At 48.9% G+C, this 23,476-nt stretch overlaps 1 protein-coding gene across 2 annotated transcripts in view; it reads right to left on the bottom strand.

Moving 5' to 3' along the window:
• KIAA0513 (KIAA0513 ortholog) overlaps positions 1-23,476 on the bottom strand; it is a 60,071-nt gene that overhangs the window by 6,000 nt on the left and 30,595 nt on the right. The window contains exons 2-10 of one of the 2 annotated variants that reach the window (XM_090259424.1): positions 13,730-14,235; positions 11,555-11,654; positions 10,046-10,119; positions 7,093-7,163; positions 5,276-5,483; positions 4,420-4,460; positions 3,855-3,933; positions 1,859-1,936; positions 585-614 (exon numbers count right to left, since the gene is read on the bottom strand). In XM_090259424.1, coding sequence (XP_090115550.1) covers positions 585-614; positions 1,859-1,936; positions 3,855-3,933; positions 4,420-4,460; positions 5,276-5,483; positions 7,093-7,163; positions 10,046-10,119; positions 11,555-11,654; positions 13,730-14,058 — 1,010 coding nt within the window. In that variant the 5' untranslated portion in view covers positions 14,059-14,235. The remainder of the gene's footprint in view (positions 1-584; positions 615-1,858; positions 1,937-3,854; positions 3,934-4,419; positions 4,461-5,275; positions 5,484-7,092; positions 7,164-10,045; positions 10,120-11,554; positions 11,655-13,729; positions 14,236-23,476) is intronic. The other variant, XM_090259425.1, reaches the window with a different exon arrangement.

The following is a 23,476-nucleotide window of genomic DNA, read 5'->3' as shown; positions in this document are numbered from 1 at the left end:
GGTCAAGGCCTTTCTCTTTGGGGATCCCCTCACACACACAGGCTCCCCAATAGGCTGGGAGAGAGAGCAGTTGTCCCCTCTGTGTGACTCCCCAAACCTGCTGTGGTGGGTGAGGGTTTGGCAGACCCCCGCACACCTCTGGGTGTGTGACTGCAGAGGACAGCCCCTCGCACCTGCCCACGGCCCATGAGCCAGGATTCTAGAGCAACATGGGAGAAGCGTCAGGGGGTGGGGTTCAGGTCTGCCTGTAAGGGGCCCGAGTCGCCTGTAGAGAGCTCGATCTGCTTAAAATTGGAGCTCACTTTCTGGACTTCACTGCTTCCTCCTCTCTGAACTTCCACTGGGCCTTCTGGGAGGTCTAGGGTGACTTATTTGTTTCCTATTTGCGGGTGCTCTGTCCTTGGAGAGCTCTTACCCATCACCAGCCTGTCCCAGCACAGGGCTTGCCTCCCAGGAACACCCTCACCGCTGGCAGCCAGCACTGAGTGGCACCTGCATCGGGCTCTGGCCCCCCGCCCACCCTGAGGTGGCCCTGAAGGGGACCCCCAGCACTGTAACATGAACAAAGTCACGTGGACACACACCTCTTCTTCTCCTCCTCTCCAGCATCCCCTCTGGAGCGGCAGCAGAAACAGGTCAACAGAGGAACATGTCAAAGTCATGCAAGATATGTGGATGGAAAAAGAGAACAAGCGAAAGAAGGAGGGTTATTACAGGCAGAAACGGAGAAGGACAGAGCGAGACAGGGTATTCGAGATCAATCTGTTTCCTAGGAGCCTGAGAGCCCAGCGACAAGAGGAACCCCATTCACCCACGAGCATCTGAGCATTTCCTTCTGTTTCGTTTCTGGCAGTGTCGAGTTCTCTCTAGAGTCCTTGGGAAGAGGGTCAGTGTCCCCCTCCCCCACCACGTGCTCCCCCTGTCTCCCCCGGAAGCACAGTCACAGCAGACTGCAGGGGGGCACAGGCAGGCTGTCTCGCTCCCTCTCGCTCCCTGTTAGGGCTGGTTGCCACCCAGGCAGAAAGCTTTCCTCTGAGATTCCCCTTGTGCTGGTGGATTGAAGACTTAACCAGCAGGATCTGCTCTCTCTCCTGCCAGGGACAAAGGCTAGGGAGCCTCCCAGTGTTAGGGAAGAGGGAATTTGTTTTGGTAATGAGGACAGGTCAAAGGCTTCTAGGTCCCAGGACTGGTGGGGCCCATAAGGGCGCCCAGGACTGGGAGAGCTGCTGCCTGTCCTGCCTTGCACTGCACGCAGCGGGTGGCAACCTTAGCTCACTGTGACCAGAGAGAGAACTGAGCAGGAGCCCCATGGCATCAGTGCCAACCCCTCATTGCCGCCACGTGCTTTGAGAAACGGTTTGCCAAAGGGATCTTCTGAAGCAGCAAGACCACCCTCAGGGGAGCTGGGAAGGGCTGCAAACCAGAGGAGCCGAAAGCAACAACTGCATTTCTGCAGATGGTAAAGCAAAGTCGGGGTGGTGGCCAGCCCTGCACCCCAAGATCCTGCGGCAGTGGTTCGTGCTCAGGAGTCGGACTTCTTACAGAGAGTAGGCAGAGCAGTCTAGGGGGTTTTGATGGTTTCATTTAGTGGGAAGCTGCATTTCTTAGGAGGGTCAGGCCAAGTCATGCCAGAGCCCCAGGAAAGGAAGCGCTCATGCAAGCCAAGTATCCCACCGCCCATGAAGCTCTGCGCCCCGGACACTTCAGGCAGCTTGCAGGGCACAAGGCCAGAAGGGGCTGAAGGAGAAACACAGACGCGTGGACTCAGCCATTCTTCACTCTCCTCTTCAGAAACGGGAAAATAAAGCTCTCCCAGGTCCTCTTCCCTGAGGAAAGCCAGCCCAGACTTTGCTCCTACCTGGTCGTGGGGGACCGCTTTCTCCTCTCGCAGTGGACAGCATCGAAAAAGGCCGCGTTCCAGAACCTCAGTGTATGCCTGCAAGAAAGAAACACACGTCACTTCTCTCCAAACGATGAGGGAAGGGCAGCTCTTGGCCCACTTAAGGGATGAGGAAGTGGAGTTTCCCGCCATATCTGGATGATCTTCTAGAAGTCGCAGGGAGATAAGGCTGAGAAGAGAAAATGATCGTGAGCCTCTGTCCAAATCAGGTGCCTCCCTGAGGCCCCTGGCCAAGCATCATGAAGCAACTGCCCATCTCTCCCAGGGTGACGCCATAGCGCGGGTGAAGTCTGGGCAGGAAGGTGAGCAGAGCTGGGGAACCCTAGATTCTTCAGGTCCAAACTGAAGTTGCCATGGACAGGATGTAGATGGAGCCCTTTCCTGCTTCTCCATCTCCTGTTGAGGCTCCCAAGAGAATGCAGGGGGTTCGGAGACACCAGCTTTTCTAGAACAGGTGCCAGTAACATAAACAAGAACCTGGCAGGGACAGACCCCGTGCTGAGAGCAAACACATTTACAGGGACACACAGTAAGAAACATTCCTCTTAGAGAAGATCCAGGGTTGGCAAACTACCGATTTGGTGGGTGGGCCAAATCCAGCTGCTGCCTGTTTGTGTCAATCAATGTTTATAGGAGCATAGCCCCGCCCATTCACTTACATATTGTCTAATGACAGTTGAGTTGGTTGCCCTCAAAGCCTAATATATTCATCACCTGGCCCTTCAGGGCTGTTGTCCTATTGCGAGTAATAAGACAGCCCTCAAGTCAAGGCCCAGAGATGCTGAGCTAAAATCACTGGACAAGTGCGACAGGGGCTGGTCAGTTTCCACTTTTCCCTGCTTCTTCCTGAATGTGGCCCAGCTCAGGTGAGGGTTCCCCTTGGAGGCTTCTGGTCAGCTCCAGCCCAGCCCTCTGGCCACATTCCTCACATGGTCCTTCCCCCACAGTTAAACTGTGATCTTTGAGGGAGGCATGTGTCTAATCCCCTCTGGGTTCCCAGTGCCGGTACACTGTCTACCGTGAGTAACTAAAATACAGTGATGGAGAAGTTTCAGAGGGATTAAAGCAGCACAAGCAATCATCCAGAGAGCAAGACAGAGGGCGAGATTCCCCTGACCACTGGTCTCTTAATTCAACCATGACCTTTTCTATATAAAACAGCTTTATTGGGATATAATTCACATACCATAAAATTCACTCTTTTAAAGCACGCAATTCAGCACTTTTTCATGTATTCACAGAGCTGTGCAACCATCACTACTGTCTCTGTCCAAAATACAGCTGTCCTCATTACCCCATACAGAAACCCCATAACACTGGCAGTCACTCCTCACTCCTCATTTCCCTCAGCCCCTGGCAACCACTCATCTACTTTGTCTCCAGGGATTTGCCCGTCCTGAACATTTTATATAAATGAAATCACACTATGTGGTCTTTTGGTCTGGCTTCTTTCGCTTAGCAAAATGTGCTCCAGGTTCCTCCACACTACAGCAGGTGCCAGCGCCTCATTCCTTTACATGGCCAGGTAATCCTCCATGGCATGGATACGTTGCATTTTATATATCCGTACATCAAATGTCCATGTAGATGAACATTCAGATTGCTTCCACCATTCGGCTATTACGAATAATGCCATTATAAACATATATGCACAAGTTTCTCTTGAGTACTCGTTTTCAATTCCCTTGAGTACATTCCTAGGAGTCAAATCACTGGGTCATAGGGTAACTATGTTTAACCTTCTGAGGAGCTGCCAGACGGTTTTCCAAAGTGCCTGCCCCACTTGACAATCCCACCAGCAGTGCAGGAGGGCTGCGGTTACTCTACATCCTCACCAACCCTTGCTATCATTTGTCGGTTTATTTTGGCTGTCCTTGTGCGCACGAGTGACCTCACTTCTGACGAAGACGAAGGCGCAGCGGCTGCTGCCCTGCAGGTGCAAGGGGGGCCTTACCAGATGGGCTGCTGCTTCAGGTGAGTGTACAGGTAGATCTTCTCCCCCTTCCGCTCCTCCTCTGGGCTGCACACAGTCACTGCGGGAGGGTGAGAAAGACTGAGTGTGGCTCTAGTTGCACCCACATGTTGGCAAACCCCATGGCAATGCCACTGAAGCCACTGCTTCTGTCCAAAGGCCATAGAAATGCACAGCTGAAATTGCACGACAGCTTTTCTGCTGCTTTGGGGCAGGATGACGTTCCTCACAGCTAGCAAGGACCCTTTCTGAGGCAGGGGTCCCTGGAAAGCTCCTGCATCCCCAGGGATACTTCCTTAGCTTCCCTGGGATGAGAGCTTAGTTCCTGCATCCTCTCCCTAGAGAAGTGGCTCTTCTCAAAAGTTCAGTAACTGACGGGATCTGAGAGTGACTGGGGAGCCCCAATGGCGCCCCTCGTGTTACAGGGGCAGCACAGCTTCTAGGACGGTCAGGAACCTGCTGACTGGTGCTGCCAGTTAAGGCTGGGTTGGTTGGAGACTCCAGCAGGGACTTGGGTTACAGGGACCTATAGCTGGGAGGCACTCACCAGTCTTCTGTGGCTTGTCCTTGGGCTTGCTCTCGTCCTCACTGGGGGAGAGAAACCACAGCAGTGACCATATGACCCCCCACTCTCTCAAAGAAGCCATTTTATATTGCTGAAATGGGATTCCGTGTCATAACCAATGTGGTTTTCTCTAAAAAAACATTTCTATTAAGTCAATGCTACATTAATCAATTGCCAGTCTTAGAATTTAGGCTTCTTTGTGCTGTTTTCTCTGAATCCAGAACTGTGTGGACCAGAATAGGAATAAAGCCGAGTCACCTAGTTATAACCAAGCCCCTGGAGGTGACAGCAGGGACTGCAGAATGGCCAGCACCAGCTCCGGGTCCAGGGCTCTCTTGCTGATGCGCCCCTTTCTGTGGAAGCTTTAGCCTCTCCACGCCCGGTACAGGGGCCCTGAGTTTCTGCGGGGAGCTGGTCTTCCAGGGACAGTGGTCTCTCCTGAGTCTGCCTCGTTTCTTAACACAAGCTCTCGCCACAGTTATGAGATGGAAGGAGGGCGGAGTGGGGGTTTGTAATTTCCCTCCTGCCAATTTCCATATGTTTCTCATCTGTCCTAGAAAACATGGACCCACAGGGGACATCCCTGCATCTCAACAGACAGAATGGCATTTGGAAACCCTACAAAATTCCAGGGGCAGGGAGTCAAGCTGGGCTGGCAGCTGCACTTCTCAGAAGTAGCTCTCGGGCCCCACAAATTGTTACGGGCGAACAGATTCTTCCACCACCCAGCTAGGGCATCCTTGGCACCTTGAACTTAATTCAACCTCTGCGGTTTGTCACACCTGTGTGCCTACCCCACCCCACAGTCAGACAGGGATGCAGAGCAGGCCACACTTACTCATTTTTCCTGACCAGGGGTCCCTTCAGCTTGGTCTCCAGCCCCCCGAAGAAGCCCTTGACGTTCTCTGTCTTGGCCGACGTGTTCTTCAGCAGCCGCTCAGCAATGTCCTTCTTCTCTGCTAACCAACTGTTGGCGGACTTCAGGTAGGAGTCGATGCTCCCTGCAGGCTTCTCTTTGGATTCACAGGGAAGCAGGTGTGGTTTACCTAGAGACAGAGGGGGCATAAGAACCGTATTCTGCAGCAGCTACGACAGAGGGTGGAAAGGAACTCCTGTTAGCTGCCAGAGCCGCTCTGGTGTGAGCATGGCAGCAGGACGCACAAGGCTCAGAGACACCCCGGAGAAGACGTGAGCCTGGGCACCTCCTCTCTCAGGGCAGTCACTAAGCACTGATTGTGCAAGAGGTCAGCCAGCTGCCACAGGGGCTAAAGAAGAAACAGGTAAGGGTCCAGCCGCAAAGAAGCTCACAGTGCGGGAAGGTGAGCAATGCATGCACACAGCGAGAGCGTAAGGTAGGAAGCAGTGACACGGTAGTGCGGTCAAGGGCTGGAGACGACAGGGGAAGAGTCTTTCCTTGTGGTGGGAGGAGGAGTGCAGATTCTAGGCGGGATTGCTGGCACCCAGACAGGGCCTGAAACAGGAAGGAAGTGGCAAGAGGAGGGTATTCTGGGAGAAGGAACAGTGTGAGTGGAGACAACACAAGAAATGGCCCTTTCTAAGGGCAGTGTGTGGACCTTCAGGCCAAGATGCCCCTGGACAGGCCAAAGCACTCCCTACAGGTCAAAGGGCCTCCTACAAACCAAGGTACCCCCTACAGGTCACATCACCCCCTTATAGGTCAAGGCGCTCACCCCAGGCAAGACGCCCCCTACAGGTCAAAGGTGACCCCTTCAGACCAAGATGCCCCTATAGGCCAAGGTGCCCCCTATGGGTCAAAGGGTCCTCTACAGGCCAAGGGACTGAGTACCTCCTACTAACTGAAGCTGCTCTGTGTACAGATCAGACTCAGATAAGCATGCCTAGCTGTTCTTTGAGAAGCAGGAGCACAAGCTGGATGAGAGGTTTGCATCTGACTCAGAGACAGCCAATGAGCTGTCTGGCTGAGCTCAGGCAGTCAGACCAGCCACTGCCAACAGAACTGAGAGGCATGGAGAGGATGGCTGTTGGGGCTGAGCAGAGGACAAAGCCAAGTTGCAGAGGGCAGGAATGAAGGAAGGGTGCCCTGACCCAGCTCTAGTTCACATGCAGGCCCCCCAGCAACCTTCTTCTTATGGTGGCCTGAATGGGACTCTGTTGTAGCTCCAATGTACCAGAAAGTTCCAATAGAATGAGCTAGAAGAACTCTCAGAGCCTTGGCATAAAGCCTGTGCTCCTCATGAAGGCTCTCCAGTCCACACCTGGGATCATTTTCTAGCCTAGGATCCCAGACGGCTCCTTTCACCTTCCTTCAACAGCCAACCCTGTGTGATATTTTCCTAAAACCTAAAAGGGATGTCCTTACATGCAACAATTCCTGTGTCTACCATGAAATGTCCTGCTGAATGTGTTCATTTTCTCACTTTCTAACAGCAGGGTGGCGTCCCTCATACTGTAGACAGTCAGTGACTTGACCCACAATATAGACCATGTCTCCTCCTGCCTTAGGAATCTCACTCCTTGCTCATTCCCTCCCTAACATCAGCTTTCATTTTTTCTGGAAGCCTCACTGCTTTGCCTTTAATTGGGAAGAAACCCTCATCTTATGCCATGTTAGAAGCTGGCAAGTCTTGAGTTTCCGGGTTTGCATTCCAAGTAAGCTGTGCCCCCATGTCTTACCAATGTGGTAGTAAGTGAAGCACATGGTCATGAGGTTCTTGGCGGGCCCAAAGTCGTCCGTCTGATGACACCTGAAATGAGAAGCAAGGCTGACTGGCTGCATAATTGTTCCATTCGAATTTCTTTTTTCTTTTTAAAATATTTTTTATTTATTTTATTTTATTTTATCTTATTTTTATTTTATTTATCTGTTTTTAGAGAGAGGGGAAAGGAGAAAGAGAGGGAGAGAAACATCAATGTGTGGTTGCCTCTCACGCGCCCCCAACTGGGGACCTGGCGTGCAACCTAGTCATGTGCCCTGACTGGGAATCCACTTGATTTTCTTAATGCAAGCTCATGAAATAAGACCAAAATACTTTGCAACATTCCTAAATTAATAGCTCACTCCCCAGATGCTACTTAGGAAAGGCAACAGAAAACAATCTCCCTTGGCCCAGTTAGGTGAGTTATCCACTGGCACACAGCAGGGACTGGGTCTGATTCTGGGCCTGGCCTCTTGGAACAGCCAAGGCCCAGGAAGCTCAAGCCTACACACAGGATTGGAAGTCGGACCTCAGGTCTCAGGACCTCTAGCCCCTACTCCTTGGGAATAAGCAGTGACTTAGATGACACACTCCAGCCAACGCTTCTCAGACTTGAGCAGCACCAGAATCACTTTGAGGGCATGGGAAGCTGTGGATAGCTGAGGCCCCCCAGAAGTGTGTGGCTTCGTAGGTCTGGGGCAGGTCCTGAGAATGCGCATTTCTAACAAACTGTCTTGTGAAGCTGATGCTCTTGAGGCTCCTAGTCCAGGGATGGCACTTTGGGAACCACCAGGAATAAGTCACTGTGTCATTTACTGAAAAGTCAAATTGTTACATGCCAGAACCTTTTATATACTAAAGAATATTCTACAAATGTAAAGAATTATACTGACTATATAATATTATACTTACTATATTAAGATTTATAAGATAGACATAGATCCACTCAACTTAGCAGACAATAAAGAGAGAATCTTCAAAAAGAGGGCCTGCCTGCCTCTAGGAATTTGCGCTGTGACAGGTGCTGAAGCAGCAGGACGTGCCCCGCAGCACCGGGAGCTAGAGACGAAATGAAGAGGGATACTCTAAGCGCCATCAACAGCTCATGAGTTGAATAAATTATGGTATGTGACATATGACAATACTACGTAGCCATTATAAATGCAGAACTGTATGTAAATGTAATATCTTTTTTGAAAAAAAAGTATTTGCTGATATGTGCATCATTACGAGGGATTTTCATTGGGAGGTGGATCAAAAGTGAGAGAAAAGGGTGTGAAAGAGGCTTTCTTTTCCTTCCAGGCTTCTGTGTACTTTTGCATCCTGTTCCCCTTTGCCCTTTCTCCTGTTTGCTTTTTAACCTTGGACAAACAATACTTTAAAAAAGAAAGTCAACAGGAATGATCCAGATGGTGGGTTTGGGCCATTTTTGTTGATCTTTTAATATAAAAATCATTTAAAAAATGTAAAGAACTAAACTACTAATAAAACCATAACAGACTAAACAAAAGTATAAAAACTAAAGATACTAATAAACTAAAAACTATAAAACTAATATTTTAAAAATTAATAAATATTTCAAAATATTATGAGTTTTGTATTATTTAGTTAGCAACCATAAAACAATACAATATATATATGCTCACAAAGTAATAGGAAGATTTTGTGTTTTGGCAGGGTTGAAACTTGAACTTTATTTTTTCGCCTAATTTTATTTATTTAAGGAAAAACACAAAGAAAAATCGAGAATTAGGTAAGTATGTTACCATGTGAGAGGCAAATGTACAGCAACTATGGGTTCATGGAAATTCCTACAGATGCAAATGTCTGGAAGTTGAAACATCTTCAGTGTCTGAGAGCATGTTGCTCATGAGGCAACTGCACATGAGCTCCGCATGTGCTCCCAGTGGAGATGGCTACACCCAGACTCCCCGACTGGGACTGTATCCTGAACTTGAGATGCTCTGAGCAAGTGCAGAGAACACACAGATCTTTGGCTCTTTTGCTCACTTTCCTCTAGGGCATGCATGTCCCATGTTCATGGCGGAACAGGTGAGGAGACACCGAGACACAGGGGAATTAAGACTGAGGAGAAGGGCTACATTTCTGTTGTGAGAAGGAAGGAAAGGACAAAATGGACATGGGGACACAGGGAGGTGGACATGTAGAAGCTATGGGACCAGGACCTGCTTTGAGGCCACACTGAAGTGATGGGCGTAAAAGAGAATACAAGTGATTGTCAGATCAGCTCTTCCTTTCCCACCCACAATCTGTCCTGTCTACATGGATCACTAAAGCCACTGCTTGGCCTTCCAAGGGTTAAATGGTCCCTTAGATTCGTCATTTGGAGGAAACATCATCCACTCTGATGCAAGTCCAAGATGTCTGAGGTGGGCCTGGCAGTGCTAGAGCCATGAGGTCTCAGGGCGAGAGCCCCCCTGAGTCCCAGGCCTACCTTCTCTAGCTCCACAGAGGCTAGAGGCCCCTGCCCACCACCCCACACTGGCTGAACGCCTTTGTGACAACAGGCTCCAGCAGTGCCAAATGCCTACTCAGAGCAGACTGGTCATCCAATCATATCATTAAGTGGGCGGTTATCCAGTTTGAAGTACTTCACAACAGGAAATCAAGAAAATTCCAGATCTCTGACAGAGGAGGGTTAGGCCAACTCAGTGTAATCACAGCCTGTCCTGAGGACCAGAGTGGAGGAATTTACCCATCCTCAGCTGCCTGTGGGCCTCTGATGTCTATTGTCAGGTAAAGATTTTCCCTCCCACCCTCCCTCCCATGAGATGCTGGCCACAACTTCTCCTTTTAGCTGATGCTGAGTGTATCACAGCAACTGCGAGCTGATGGCTCGTGCAGCTGTTACTCACAGCTGGGTGGTTACGGGGGCAGGGAAGGGAGGGAAGAGCCACAGCATTACTTACTCGAATAGGACCACTGCAAAAGACTGCACCAGGCGGTAGAAGGTCGGCTCTGAGACACACTTGGAATTGCAGCGCTGTGTGGGAAGAGGGCAGACACGTCAGCGGGGCAGCCAGGTGGCAGAGATATACTGCAGCTCAGAGAGGCTGTGGGCTTATCATACCAAGCAGCCCTCAAGGCAGGGGGATGAGAGCACAGGACCATGACAGCTTCTGTGATCTACAGAAACCAGGACCCAGAAAGTGCTGGCCCCCAGCATGTGACCATAGCCCATTGAAGCACAAGCAGATGTTTCCCTGTATCTCCTCCTTATGAGACTTTAAAAACTAGGAACTTTGCACACATGAAAAAGTATGGAGGGGCAAAACCCTTAATGACAACATTGGCTATTTCTGGATTGTAGATGTATGAGTCCCCCCTGGCTGGTTTGGCTCAGTGGATTGAGCATCGGCCTGCGAGCTAAGTGTCACTGGTTCGATCTTCCAGTCAGGGCACATCAGAGAAGGAAAACTCTGACTCCAAAAAACCTCCGCTGCCTTTCGGCATACCTCTTCAGGGGAAAGGCTAAGGGAGTAAACCCCGACAGAAAATCCGGAGCCGGAGTACCTAAGGCGGTTTGACGTTGTAGTCAACACCGGCAACTCCTGCGGCGCACCTGAAGCCAAGCTGTATTGACTCCGTCTTTCCCTTGGACCCTTCAGCTGCGAAGAGAGGGGGGGTCTGCTGCATGGGCAACAGCAGACCCTCCATATCACCCTTCCCAGGCTCTGTAGCTTCAGCTTCACTGGAGAGGACACTCCAGCGTCATCGCAAGATGTCGATTCGACACGGGGGGAGACAGATATCGTGTCACTCCCGAGTCGGACTGCACAGCCATTCTCGGCGGTGCAGATGGACTCTTAAGAAGCTAAACCATCGTCTCTCGAGACGGACGGCTGCCGACGACGACGACAAGATGTATGAGTAGTTTTCTATTTTTGCTTACAAGTATTTTCTAATTTTTCTTGGAAGAATAAATTATTTGTGATAAAAAAATACTTTAAAAACCAAGAATTTAAGTCACTTTATAGAAAAAGAACCTACTGGCTATTTATAAAACATAATTATTTTCGAACTCACAGGCTGTCATTGGCTTCAATATATCTTTAGAAAAACTAAGTATTGTGGGTTATTTAATAAAAATAGGCATGGACGTAACCCATATGCTTGCCTTAAAAGAACTAACTGTTCTAGAATTTCATGTGGTAGATAGGCCAGTCTGCTCACTCATTCCCTTCCAGCGGGACATCCACGTGAGCTACTTCCCACTTCCCACCGTTCTAAAGGGGCCTCTTCAGAACATTTTGAGATAGGGGTTACTTTGGTTACTTTTTTTCCTCTATTGGGTCATTTCCCTGGACTCTTTTCTCCTGAGTGGAGGAATTAAAAAGAAAGAGGGGATGCTGCACATCCCCAGCCCCCTCCCCAGCACCTGCCCTTACCTGGGCGCTCCTCCCAGCACTCGCTCTTACCTGGGCACTCACGAATCGAGCAAACCACTCCCGGCCTTTTCCACTTTCACTGCTGCAGAACTCCCCAAACTTGGCTTTCTCCTCCTGGTCCAAGTCCTCCCTAAAAAAAAGAACAGAAGGGAAGAAAGAAACAACCTTCAATCCTCTGAAACAAAAAGGTTACCATAGGGGGAAGAGGAAAGAAAGGAGTGTACCCAGCTGAGCATAGCTGCCTGACCTATATCAGCTTATCTTACCCTCTGGATAACTCCCTCAAGGAAGTGGTGTTACTTCTATTTCACAGGTGAGGAGACCAGCTTGGAGGATCTCACACAGCTGGGGAGCACAAGTGGGCTCCATCCGGACTTCCTGGCTCTAAAGCTCATGTTCTGTCTCCTTTGTCCTCTGCCTCCAGTTAGGTGGTCCAGGCACTAACATGGGCAACATCACCCTTCTCTGAGGGCTTGGTTCCCTAGCTCACCTCACTAATCTTTGGTGCTGAAGCCAGCATGGATCTACCCACTGAATTAAAGAATGCCTCAGTTTCCATAGGACGGACACAGGTGTATAATGTCACCTCCCACCAATCAGGAGGGCATCGTCACTGATTCCTCTGAGCTTCTGAAAAGCCAGCCTGCTCACTTCTATCCAGTCTGTGTGTGAGGGGCAGAGACTAGGGGCCCTCAGGGAGTCACCACCTCCTGGGAGGACAAAGTGCTCACCCATCTCAAATCAACTCTGTGACCACTTTTCATAGGGGGCCAATACTCTACCCCAACTTTAATGACTACAAATATGAAGTGGCGGCTGATGATCAATTGACTTGTGCAACATTTCATTTATTTAAGGCTCTGTAGAAAACATCGTGGTCTCATTTGTCCCCAAACAGCAGAAAAAATACAAGAATTTGCCAGCTATTTGTAGTGATATCTGGAATGCTCTTGAAAATGTATCTGATCCAGTTGTCCACGTTCCACGTTGCCGACAGGCTGCCGCCAATACAGACCGGCCTTCCTGGCAAACAGACAAACTTCTGGGCTTTCTCTCCTTTTCATTAACTGGGTGTGCTCAGAGAAAGCTGACTGACATCAGTGTTAGTCAGAGAAAATACGCAGAAAACCATGTCTACTGCTCTCCCAGAATGCACTCAACATCAAACAGAAATGCATCTTTGGATAGTCAAATAGTTGGATTACCATTTTAAATTTTTCCTTTTTTAACTTCATGGAAAACTGAGGCACAGTTGAAAAAGGCAAACACCACCTCTGTCGGTTACATACAAGGGACCTGAACCATGATAGAAAAGAATATTCTTTGCAGTGTCAGCAGGCAGAAATTCTTATTGCTTTGATAAAAATGGGGAACTTCTCCATCTTCTACTCAGACTGTAACATGCAGTGAGTGGGGCTCGGTGCGGCCCAAGACTGCATTTCTAACAAGCTCCCACGGGGGGCTGATGCTTCGGGGCTACAGAAGACAGTCTGAGTAGTAAGACCTTCAGCCCCGAATGTGCTGCTGTGAATGATGCAACCGACAGTCAACCCCTGCCACCCACGAGTTTGGGCTTGTTTGCCTCCCCTTATCCTTGGTTGGGCTATTAATACATGAGGGTAGGAAAGCTAGAGGCCTATGCACAGATTTCCCGCTCCTCCGTCTGCATTCTAACTCCCACTTCCGCTTCCTGCTGCTCCAATTATCTATGCTCCTTACCTACCCCTTGAAGAACCTCATAAGAAAGCGCAGAAAGAGGTGCGAGGAAGAGTCACCATTTTAGCAGCTGCTCAAGGCTCAGCTGCCCATGAGCATCACAAGAAGCATGGGGCACTGAAATCTTCTTGCCTTATATTGCCCCTAAATTTAATGTCAACTAATAATTGCAGCCCCCTAGCCAAGCATGACTTTGACATGGAATGCCAGCAAGGAGCTAACTTGAAAGTGCTCAGTTCCTGGGAAACCAAAGCTAGGGGCCTCTCAAGTTCAGCAATGACGAAGTGAAAGTGACAGTGAAGTGGTCACAGCAATGGTGGGAGGGAAGAAAGGGTGAAAATTCCCCAACTGGTTCTATCTGTAACCTGAGGTGGGGTTGAGAACCATGGGAGAGGCCCATCACTGGCTGGTGAGGGGCTGGAAGCCATGGCTCCAGGTGATGCTCTTCTCTGGGACAAAGTCGAAAGCAGAGAGACCCTGAGGGCTTACCCTCCAGAGAAAATCTTCTCCACGTAGCTGCGCATGAACTCCCTGAGCTCCAGGGCCTCCTCGTCCTTGGCTGATTCTGTGCTCTGGTTGGAAGAGAAGGACTCGTTGGAGGAGGAGCGGTGGTACTGGTCCCAGGACGGGTGTGAGGGCGACTCGCCCATGTCATTCTCGCTGTCTGCTGACTCCGTGGTCTCACTCTCTGACGCGCCATCACCCTGGGAGCTGTCCCCATCCTGCAGCTTTGGTGGCAGTGCTTCCACAGGTGAGGAAGTGGATGGCTCAGTCTCAAAGTCAATCAGTGAGCCCACGGGGACCTCTGAGGTTTCCATGGCTTGGGTGGGCTGCCAAGGAGGATGCCAGGTGGGTAGACCAGAGGACTGGATTCCCAGGAATGTCAGTGGGAGCTGGAGACCAAGCGGGAGCCTGATGAGCACATGTGAGCTGCTTGGCGACTTCTGGCCACCAGGAATGAGTCCTCTGGAGCAGCTCACCTGGCCCTAAGGCATCTAGGATGGAAGCACATAAACTTGATCAGCAGCTCCTTGTGTAAGGGAAATTCAGCACTGAGAATCTAGAGTTAAATGAATGAATTAGGTGTCTAATTCCCTGTAAAGAGAAGAGGCGCCAAGCTACCAGAATTTGGGACATCTCTTCACTACTGTCATTTTCCTCCTGTCCACTTTACTGTTAAATACCTGGTATGTACACAGTAGGCACTCAATAAATATTAGTTGAATAAATGAACAAACATCAATGATCAGGATTTATCCAAACTAAGCAAATAGACTTTAAGAGGGTTGCATCTGCTGGCCCTCTCCCCACTCCAGCCTGCCAGTCTGAGACCAATGAATAAAAAATCTGACCCAGGCTGGAATCAGTCATCAGAGACACACCTGCCATCTACTGTCACTGGGATCAACAGCTATGGAAGATGGGTGTCATCAGGAGTATCAGAAAAAGAGACTTCTGCTAGGCACATGGGCCCCTCACCACCTCAGCTCACATCTCTTCCTTCCTGGGCTCCCTTCTTAGCACACTACCACTGAAGACCCGGAACCTCCCCAGGCTTCAGAGATATGTCCCTTCTCATCATCCTTCTCAAACCCTGGATGATTTCTCACCATCTGGATCCAACCTCTCCCTGCACTATAGGCACTCTGGACGAAGGCATGTGCCTCCTGGCATATGTCCTTCTGTACCTTAGGCTGGGTGGGCCCCTTCCTTCTCTTCTATCTTCCTCCCTCATCCCCACCCAGAATTCTATCCATCCCTCAAGGCTTGGCTTAGTAGCAGCTCTTCTGAGAAGCTTCCCTTGAACCCTATTCAAAATAACTCACTGAGTCCTCTGTGGGCCCTGGCATTTTATTTTACTCATTTATAATTGTTAGGCTGGTAGATATTAGTATTTCTGTTTATCTCACTAAAGTATAACCCCTGGAGGGTAGACTGGGCCTTAGCCACCTTTATAGTAATCCGCGTGCCCAGCACAAAGTCTTGACTAAATGAGTGTTCACTGTGCATCTTGAATGATGAACAGACCTGACTATGAAGAGGCTTTAAGGATCTGGAGAGTCGACAACGCAGGCTGCATGGCGGCAGAGCTGGGGACAGAAGCTTTGCTTCTAGACCAGGTCTCCTGACAGCCAGTTCGGGAGTCACCTGCCAGTTCTGGGGTCCACCCTTCCCAGTGATGAGCAACAGACAGTGAAGCTTGAAGTACAAGCTCTCTGGCTGCCAAAGCTCCTCTAGGCCACAGGATATGCCGAACCAGGGCCACGTCCCTCTTCTCCCTTTGTTACAGGCCTAAATATCTGGGACAACACCTGGCAGACGGGTGGCTGCTGATACTGATGAACTAATGCATCTTCTGAGGGTAATTCAATATCAAAACTACATTTACTGCCTGTTAAGAGCTTAATGTTCATAAATTGATAACGGGTTCCTCCAAATGCCCCAGCTCAGGATATTTTAAATGCCCTGAAACAGAAAGATGGAATGGCTGGCTCCTTGTCATCGGAGTGGCAAGAGCCACCCTCAGCAGGGTCCTACAAAGCTTGCCTTGGTCCAAGAAAGCCCCAGTGCAAAAGAAGTTTCTGGGCCAGGAGAGCAATTGGGGCTCTTAGGAGCTCAGAGAGCAGCACACTCCCACACAGAGGGCTTGAGAAGGAGGAGGGGCAGGCTGGGGCCGGGCAGCCCTGGCTCACCTCTCACCGGCCATGGCAGTGAGCCGTGACCCCTGCTCTCAGTGAGGCCAGGTTAGATCTCAGAGGTCCCTCAGGCTCTCCAAAGAACAGAAAGTCACACCTATAATAACACACCTGATATTAAAATGGAAACTCACATGCTAGGAAAATGTTCACAGCCATTATGATAGGAAAATTGAGTCAATCAATTAATATTATAAATTCACCCAAATCCAACTAAAAAAATCTCTATCTTAATAGACATACTAAAAAATCCATATTCTAATAGATATACAAACTACTCAATAGGTAAGGTACACAAGAGCAAACACCATTAAATGCTTCAACAGTTCTTCAACCCATACTAATAACCACATATATAAATAGGTAAATTAAAACAATTAGGTACCATCGTCTACTACTAAATTAGCAAAAATTTAAAAATTATAATCCAAATGCTGATGAGGTTATGATAAAATTAATATTTTCAAACAATCCTGGTAATAGGGATAAATATTTTAGAAAGCAATTTCTGTAATTCTTATTTTTCTCTCCTCTGATCCAGAAACTTAAATGCTTGGAATGTATCCTAAGAAAATAATTCAAAATACTCAAAGCCAATTATGCGAATAAAAATGCTCACTGCAACAGTATTTCTAATCCTAGTAAGTTGGGGATAAAATCTAAATATAGTAAAATGGCAAATAAATTCTAGCAATCTGATGCAATAGTAATCAGTGTCTATGCAACAAGAAAACAATTAGAACATCAGTGAATGTCCCCTTTATAGTTAAGTAAACAAAATATTTTATAGTCAACAAATAATGACTTAATCCTACTTCAGGCCATCCTCTGTTCTGGACTCCAAGATTATTGTAATTTCCCTATAACTACGATCATGTATACATATGAAAAAGGACTGGAAAAGAAGATAGGAGTGTGTTACTGGGCTGGCACAGAAGCAATTTCTCCTTTTATTTTGTTCTTCACCACAACAATGCAGTTTGCTATAAATAAAAATTCAGAGGAAAAAGGAAGCGAGTATCCTGAAACATTTCAAGAGGTCGGAAGGTTTGTATTCTTTTACCAAAGCAGAACCCCACACAGCACAGGACATTCAAGATCAGACCAAATTATCACAGCTATTTCTGGTCCAGCCTGAGGCTAATGAGCAGCTCTCCCAGTGCCTTGCTAGCTAGAAAATTCTGGGAGTGCATGAGTCACTCTTTCCCAGAAGCCTCCTTGGTGGGCTTGGGAAGGAGGGGACAAAGTGAGGCAGAGAGGCACCAAGTGAGGGCCCAGTCCTGAGCACAAGGGCACTGTGGGCTGCAGTGTTCGGGCCCTGGGGTCCAATGCACTGTCATCTCACACCACTGCCCCTGGGCCCCTCAGCCCAGGCACCTCGTGTCTCGCAGGAGAGATGGCAGGGATGCCACGCCTGGCCACAGCGCTAACAGCAGGGTGCAGGGGCCATTTGCGCTAAGGGTCTTGGAATCCATCTTGCCTTTTTCCTCCAGGAACAAGTGTATATAATTACGGGACTCTGTGCAGGACAGGGTGGCGGTCACTCTGTGCATACCAGGATCACACACCTCAGTGACGACCTGTGCTGGGTCAGCCAGAGATCACAAAGGAAGTGAGCCCTGCAGGGACTGACCTCACTGTCCCTGCTCAGGACCAGCCAGGAACTGCCATGTAGGATCTCTGGCCCAGCGGTGTCAGATCTAAAGAGTTTCCCAGAGAATGCTGAAATCTTCCAATCCTTCCAACTTGGCACCTAATTTAAATTTACTTCAAAACACGTCATTGGCCAAAGAAACACATCTATGGATTGCCTCCCAATCCATTCGATTTTTTTTGCACACAAGGAGGCTCTCAGAACACTGTGGATCCAGATTCTCAGACTCAGGGGTTTAAATCACTGTGGAATCTCTGCAATTCCAGAGTGTAGATTTAAAAAACACTTTTCTACAGACCAGAAGCAGAACATTCCCACAATTGCAATTCTGCAGTTTATTTCCTAAACCTTATGGCATAAGTTTCTGCCAATCGGGCTAAAATTCCAAGTCAACCTATAACTTCCAATGGCTTTAACCATCTATTCAGTCGACAAATATTGAGCAGCTGTGTGTTATCAACTACTGTGCAAGGAGCTGCGGACACAGCCATGAACAAGGCCATATGGAGCATCTCATGTGTGTGTGTGTATGTGTGTGTATGTGTGTGTGTGTGTGTTGGAGGACAAGGGGAGGGAAAGAGACAGTTAATAAAATAAAATCCAGAGACAGTCTCGAGGTGATGTCCGTGAGAGTGCTGGGAGGGGAGGCTCCCTTGGACTGGGGGACAGGGAGGCAGATATCCGAGCTAAGACAGAAGGTCAGCCAGAAATCCCTGAGGGTCTGCTGAGCAGAGGAGAGTGCTCTGGGCAGAGGGAGCAGCCTGCACAGAAGCCCTAGGCAGTGATGACTTTGGAAAGTTCAGGACTGGTAAGGCTGATCAGGTGGAGGGCAGCTGCCCTCAGAGAAGAGGTGGGCCAGGTGGGCTGAGCCCGATGTGCAGGGAGGGCTTGTTCAGCATGGTGGGAGCCTGGAATGTATTCTGAGGACACTGGGCAGCCATGGGAGGGATTGAGTACAGGCAGCTGTGGAGGACAGGAGAGCAAAGCGGCCAGGGCCACATTCTGGTGGGAGGTTTCCTGACCTCCTGCATCCACGTCCTTCTGCCAAGCCTTTTCCCACCACGGTGGGACCAGCTGCAGAAGAAACTCGGAAGGAGATTGCCTTCTTGTGGGTGCTTAGCCACATGCCCAAGGGGCTTTGCTCAAACTCTGATTTCCCCAACATCCCCGGGCAACCGAGGGGACTTCCCTAGCAAGTGGGCCTTGAGCAATCAGATGACATTCCCAGGGGAAAATCCAGAACTTTCTGTAACTCAGCTCCTGGCCAACAACCTCAGGCAGCTCCCTCTCTTTTCCTGTCCCCAAGAACTATCAGACATGCTGCTCCTCCCACAAAAGACTGCAAAACCCCGCAGGACCAGCAACATGACCCACATGGGCACAGGTTCATGTGCAGCTAGCTTGTCTCCCATCTCATATCAGTAAATCAAGGCTTGGAGAGGTGCAGCAGGGAGCCCACCTATACCCAGCTCAGAAGTGACAGAGCACAGAATCTAAACACAGGGCACCTGCAAAGCCTGTGCTTCTGACCACCACGTTGTCCCTACAGCCCCCTCCCTGGTGCTCCCTGGAGGGCACATTTCTAGAAGTGGAGCTGGCGGTCAGAGGTTTGCACACTGTCAAGGCAATGATGGTCCTGCCAGGTTACCTTCTCCAGAGTCCGTACTGTGGTGATAGATACTTCGTGGGTTTTACACAAGCACCTTCATTTCGACTGCAAGGTCAAAACACCACTCCACCCCAAACCTGGAACTCTGGTCTGTTTGCCTCCCACTCAGCTGAAGTGCAGGGCACTGCACAAGGAAGGCAGGCTCATTCTGAAGAGATCTTTGCGGAACCAGGACACCCCCTGGCCCCCAGCATTTGTGTGAGGCATCTGGTTTGATTACTTTCCCTGATGACTAGCCCACACAACGAAAAGCCAACCTCTCCTTCCCTGAGTTTCCACTCCACTCCATCAGACTGGACAAATCATTTAAATCTGTACTGGTTTCCTATTTTTGGAAAATGTGAATTTGAATTTGCCTGCCCTAATCATTTGGATTATTACCAAGATGAATGAGCTTAGCCATGCAAGGTCTTAGAAGCAGCTCGTGGGGAGCCAGGCTAGCCCCTCCCAGCTCTTGGGGGTAAGCTGAACAAGACCCCTGTGACAACGTGAGACGGCTCAATAGAGAAACTGAGGTTGATGTTATCAGAGCAGTTGATGCTTTCCAAGGCACAAAAATATGTAAAAATGGTTCAATCTTGACCACTCCATCAAGCTGGTAGGGCAGTATTTCATTATGACCCCCACTTAAGAGATAAGACATCTGGGGCTGGAGGAGGGAGCTGTGTGCGGCCGTGTGGAGTCACCTGTCAGCAGGGCAGAGGCAGAATCACTTACTGTTTAGGACTAGAGATCAAAGGCCCTTGCAGCTACTGCCTGAGCTCTTGCTACATTTTGACCTCTCTTCAACCACAACTTCAATGTCACCTGCTGGAGCTAACCTCCCCATAGAAAACCTATCTTGCTTTGCCTAAGTGTTGAGGGCCAGTGAACATTATGAAGAGCTGGACATCCCTGTCAAATGCAGATCACTACACTTAAAGACCCTTCACCCTAAAGCCCCAGTTCCTAAGACTCCAACCCTACCTGCACCCATGCCAAGGTTTTGTCCAGAGAGAAGGTGAGGGTCTTCGAAAGGCAGTACAGTATTAATAACTCTCCCTCCACAGGCATCAGACTCATGCTAACACTGGGGTTTAACCCTTGAAGGACACTTCGCCCCCTAGAGGTGGGCACCCTCCTTCATCAGGCAGCCTTCTTTGACTAATGCAGTCACTGGTCAGCTGAATGCCCTCTATGGCTTTTCAGTAAATGTTGTTCAGGAAACATGCACAAAGGACCCAGGAAAAGTCGGTCTGTTTTTCTTCTGTGGTTGTGACCACAAGGTGTCCTGAGGAGCCTGACTGCACGACCTGTGATGGAAGGGAAGGGTCCATGTGAGTGGCTAAGGAGGCTGATAAGCCTTAGCCCGCCCTGGAAGGGGGTTGGGGCTTGGCCAGGAACAGACTTTGGGTCCAATGGCATCTTCTTAGCTGGATGTGTGAGCTGGACATTGCTCAGGACTCAAGGAGACAGCCGGCCAAGGGGACACCCACTGCTCATCACATGCGGCCCAGCTGAAGGAGCTGAGCGGAACTGCTTTTCCCCTCAAGCTGAGGTTCTCACGCTGGACTGGGGCACTCCCAGGTGCCCGAGCAAAGGCACAGGGGCACTGTAGGATGTTTCTATTTTTTTGAGGGAAACACGATCATAACAAAGCAAACTACAAGCTCAAACACTTTCACCATTATAGCATGCTATATTTCTTTAGATGATTCTGTATCTTTGTGAAGCTGGATTTTCAGCAGTTTACCATGATAGAAGGCAAGTACTATACAAAAATCAAGGTGGGACAGGTGAGTGGCATGTCTGATCTGATTCCAAGGATTAGAAGCTGAACTCAACAGGTGCACATGTCCTGTTAGTAAGAAATTACAGCTGTCTGAAAATGAAAGAGAAATATTTTTTAAATGGCATGGTAGGCTGCATAGTGGCCCTGACAAAAGGATTTTGCAGATATGATTAAGGTCGGGGCCTTGATGGAGAAATGATCCCAGATTATCCGTGGGGGTTTGGGGGTGGGCAGGCAACACAATCACAAAGGTCCTTATAGGAGGCAGGCAGGAAGGTCAGAGAAAGAGATGAGATGATGCTACGATGCTGGTTTTGGAGGCAGAGGAAGGTGCCTAAGCGAAGGAATGCAGGTGGCCTCTAGAATCTGACAAAGGCCAAGGAACGAGATTCTCCTCGAGGGCCTCCAGAAGGATCCAGCCCTGCTGACAGTGATGTTAGCCCAGAGAGACTGATTTTGAACTTCTGCCCTCCAGAACTGTAAAACAGTAAATGTGTAGGAAGCCATTGTTTTTTTGTTTTTTTTTAAGCAGCCACAGGAAACTAATACAAGCAGCTAGTATGTGGTTAGGACATAAACACTTATTTTGTTGTTTGAACTATTAGGTATTTGTTTCAGTTTAGGGTGCCAGGAAATAAATGACTGAGACACGAAGGTGCTGTGAAAGCTTGAGGACCTCTGGCCTAGAAAGAAGGCCCAGGGCCCATGCTCATCAAATCCCTTCTCTGCCACTTGAGCTGCCAACCCGATTATAGGCTCTCACGTCAATCCCTGTTAAACGGATTCTTCTCCACACTCAGTCAAGCTTGTGGAGGTCATTTGGTTCTTATTTCCCTTTATTAGAAACATGTCGTCAGAGGAAGGTTTGGAAATAGAAAATAGGAAGAAAAACCTCTTGATCCCACAATCCCATCTGCATTTCTGTGTATTCCTCTCCAGCCTTTGTCAATAGGAAAACATTCTTTTTTTTTTTTTTTTTTTACCATTTCAATGTCAAGAGAAATCTGAATTTTGTCTTGCACCTAGCCAGTGGCCATCCTTCTTGTGACACTCTGAATAGAGTTCTTTGGTCCCCTGAAGAACATTATATTTCAACCTGACCTAACAGAGGTCAACAGTCAGTCTGGGTTTGGCTGTGGGAATTAGGACAGACAGATCCCTGGCTTAGTTTTCTGGTCTCTGGGGCTGCCTTGAGATAACTGAACTTGATCAATTATTAGATTACTGTTATCTGCTCTTGTTCCACTATTAAGTGACATAATAATGAACAGTCTCCAAGAAAACCATGCCTCACTGAAATAGCTGGAGGAGAGAAGAAGGAGAAGAAGGGAAGCCTTTCAACATGCTGCTAAATGCAATCACCCCATAGGGAAAGTGTTGTGAACATGATGGATGAAAATGTAAATTACTGAGGTTCCACTAAACACTGCTCAGCTCCCCTGCGCACCCACCGGTCTCTGCCCTGGTGGAGTCTGGGAATCACAGGGCATGGGAACAACTTCCATACCCCCTCTCAGCCTGCCACAAATAATTAGCCTCAGCTGCAGTGACAGAGGTTCCGCCGCTCCAAGTGCATTTGTTCAACACCTCAGCATCCCCCAGGTGCCCCAACCCTGTGGTCGTTAGTCAGAGAAGGTCTGCAGCTGGATGCCTGGGCGACTGTGGCGAGGACTCCGAGGAGCCCCACTGCACAGCCTGGGCCCCCAGAGCCCCAGCCAGACTGCAGCACAAGCCCAGGCTCTTAAAAATAAAAGTGCTTCCTGTTGCTCAGAACCTCTCACACTCTGAGACCACAACAAGGACTTAGATCTGCCTCCGCCAGGGTCTGATCGGCTCAGCTGTGATAAAGCTCCTGACAAATCCACTCATCATTTTCTGGCTGGCTGACAACTGACTTTGCCTTGGAACCAGGAAGAGACTTTTGGGCATTTGGGGCTATGAAGCAATAGTCGTTCCAATGAATGAATATGTGTCAAATATGAAGAACTGTCACTGATGTCTTTTTAGATGTCAATGTGTTCGAGCAGCTGTCAAGACACAGATTTATATCCAGTCAACATGGATCTGGGGCTACTTACAGGCCAGTAGAAGCAAAGAGCCCCATTACTGCGGTTGGGCAATGAATGCAGTGGCATTTGCTGGCAGCCAAAGCAAAAATGGGAATCATACTAAGTCATGAAATTCTTTCCATTCTGAGAAATTCATCTGCAGAGTAACTTTTGCCAGATATGAATTTAAAAATGAATTTGTCAAGGAAGGTCCTCATAGGAAAAGGCACTATTATAAGGAAAGTCTCTAACAAGTTTCTGTAAAAGATACAGAGATGTTGACATACATTTTTAAATGACTCTCCAAAAATCTGAAGGCATCCATTAAATCAATTCGGCACAGGATTTGTCTGGCTGGGACATGCTGCTAGGTGAAGATCAGATCCCCCTAGTGATAC

Source organism: Furipterus horrens, unplaced genomic scaffold (assembly GCF_987537825.1).
Source record: "Furipterus horrens unplaced genomic scaffold, mFurHor1.1.pri manual_scaffold_13, whole genome shotgun sequence".
In the NCBI taxonomy this organism is placed as follows: Eukaryota; Metazoa; Chordata; class Mammalia; order Chiroptera; family Furipteridae; genus Furipterus; species Furipterus horrens.
The sequence above is the reverse complement of the archived record's forward strand: the minus strand, read 5'-3'. Positions and strand labels throughout refer to the sequence as shown.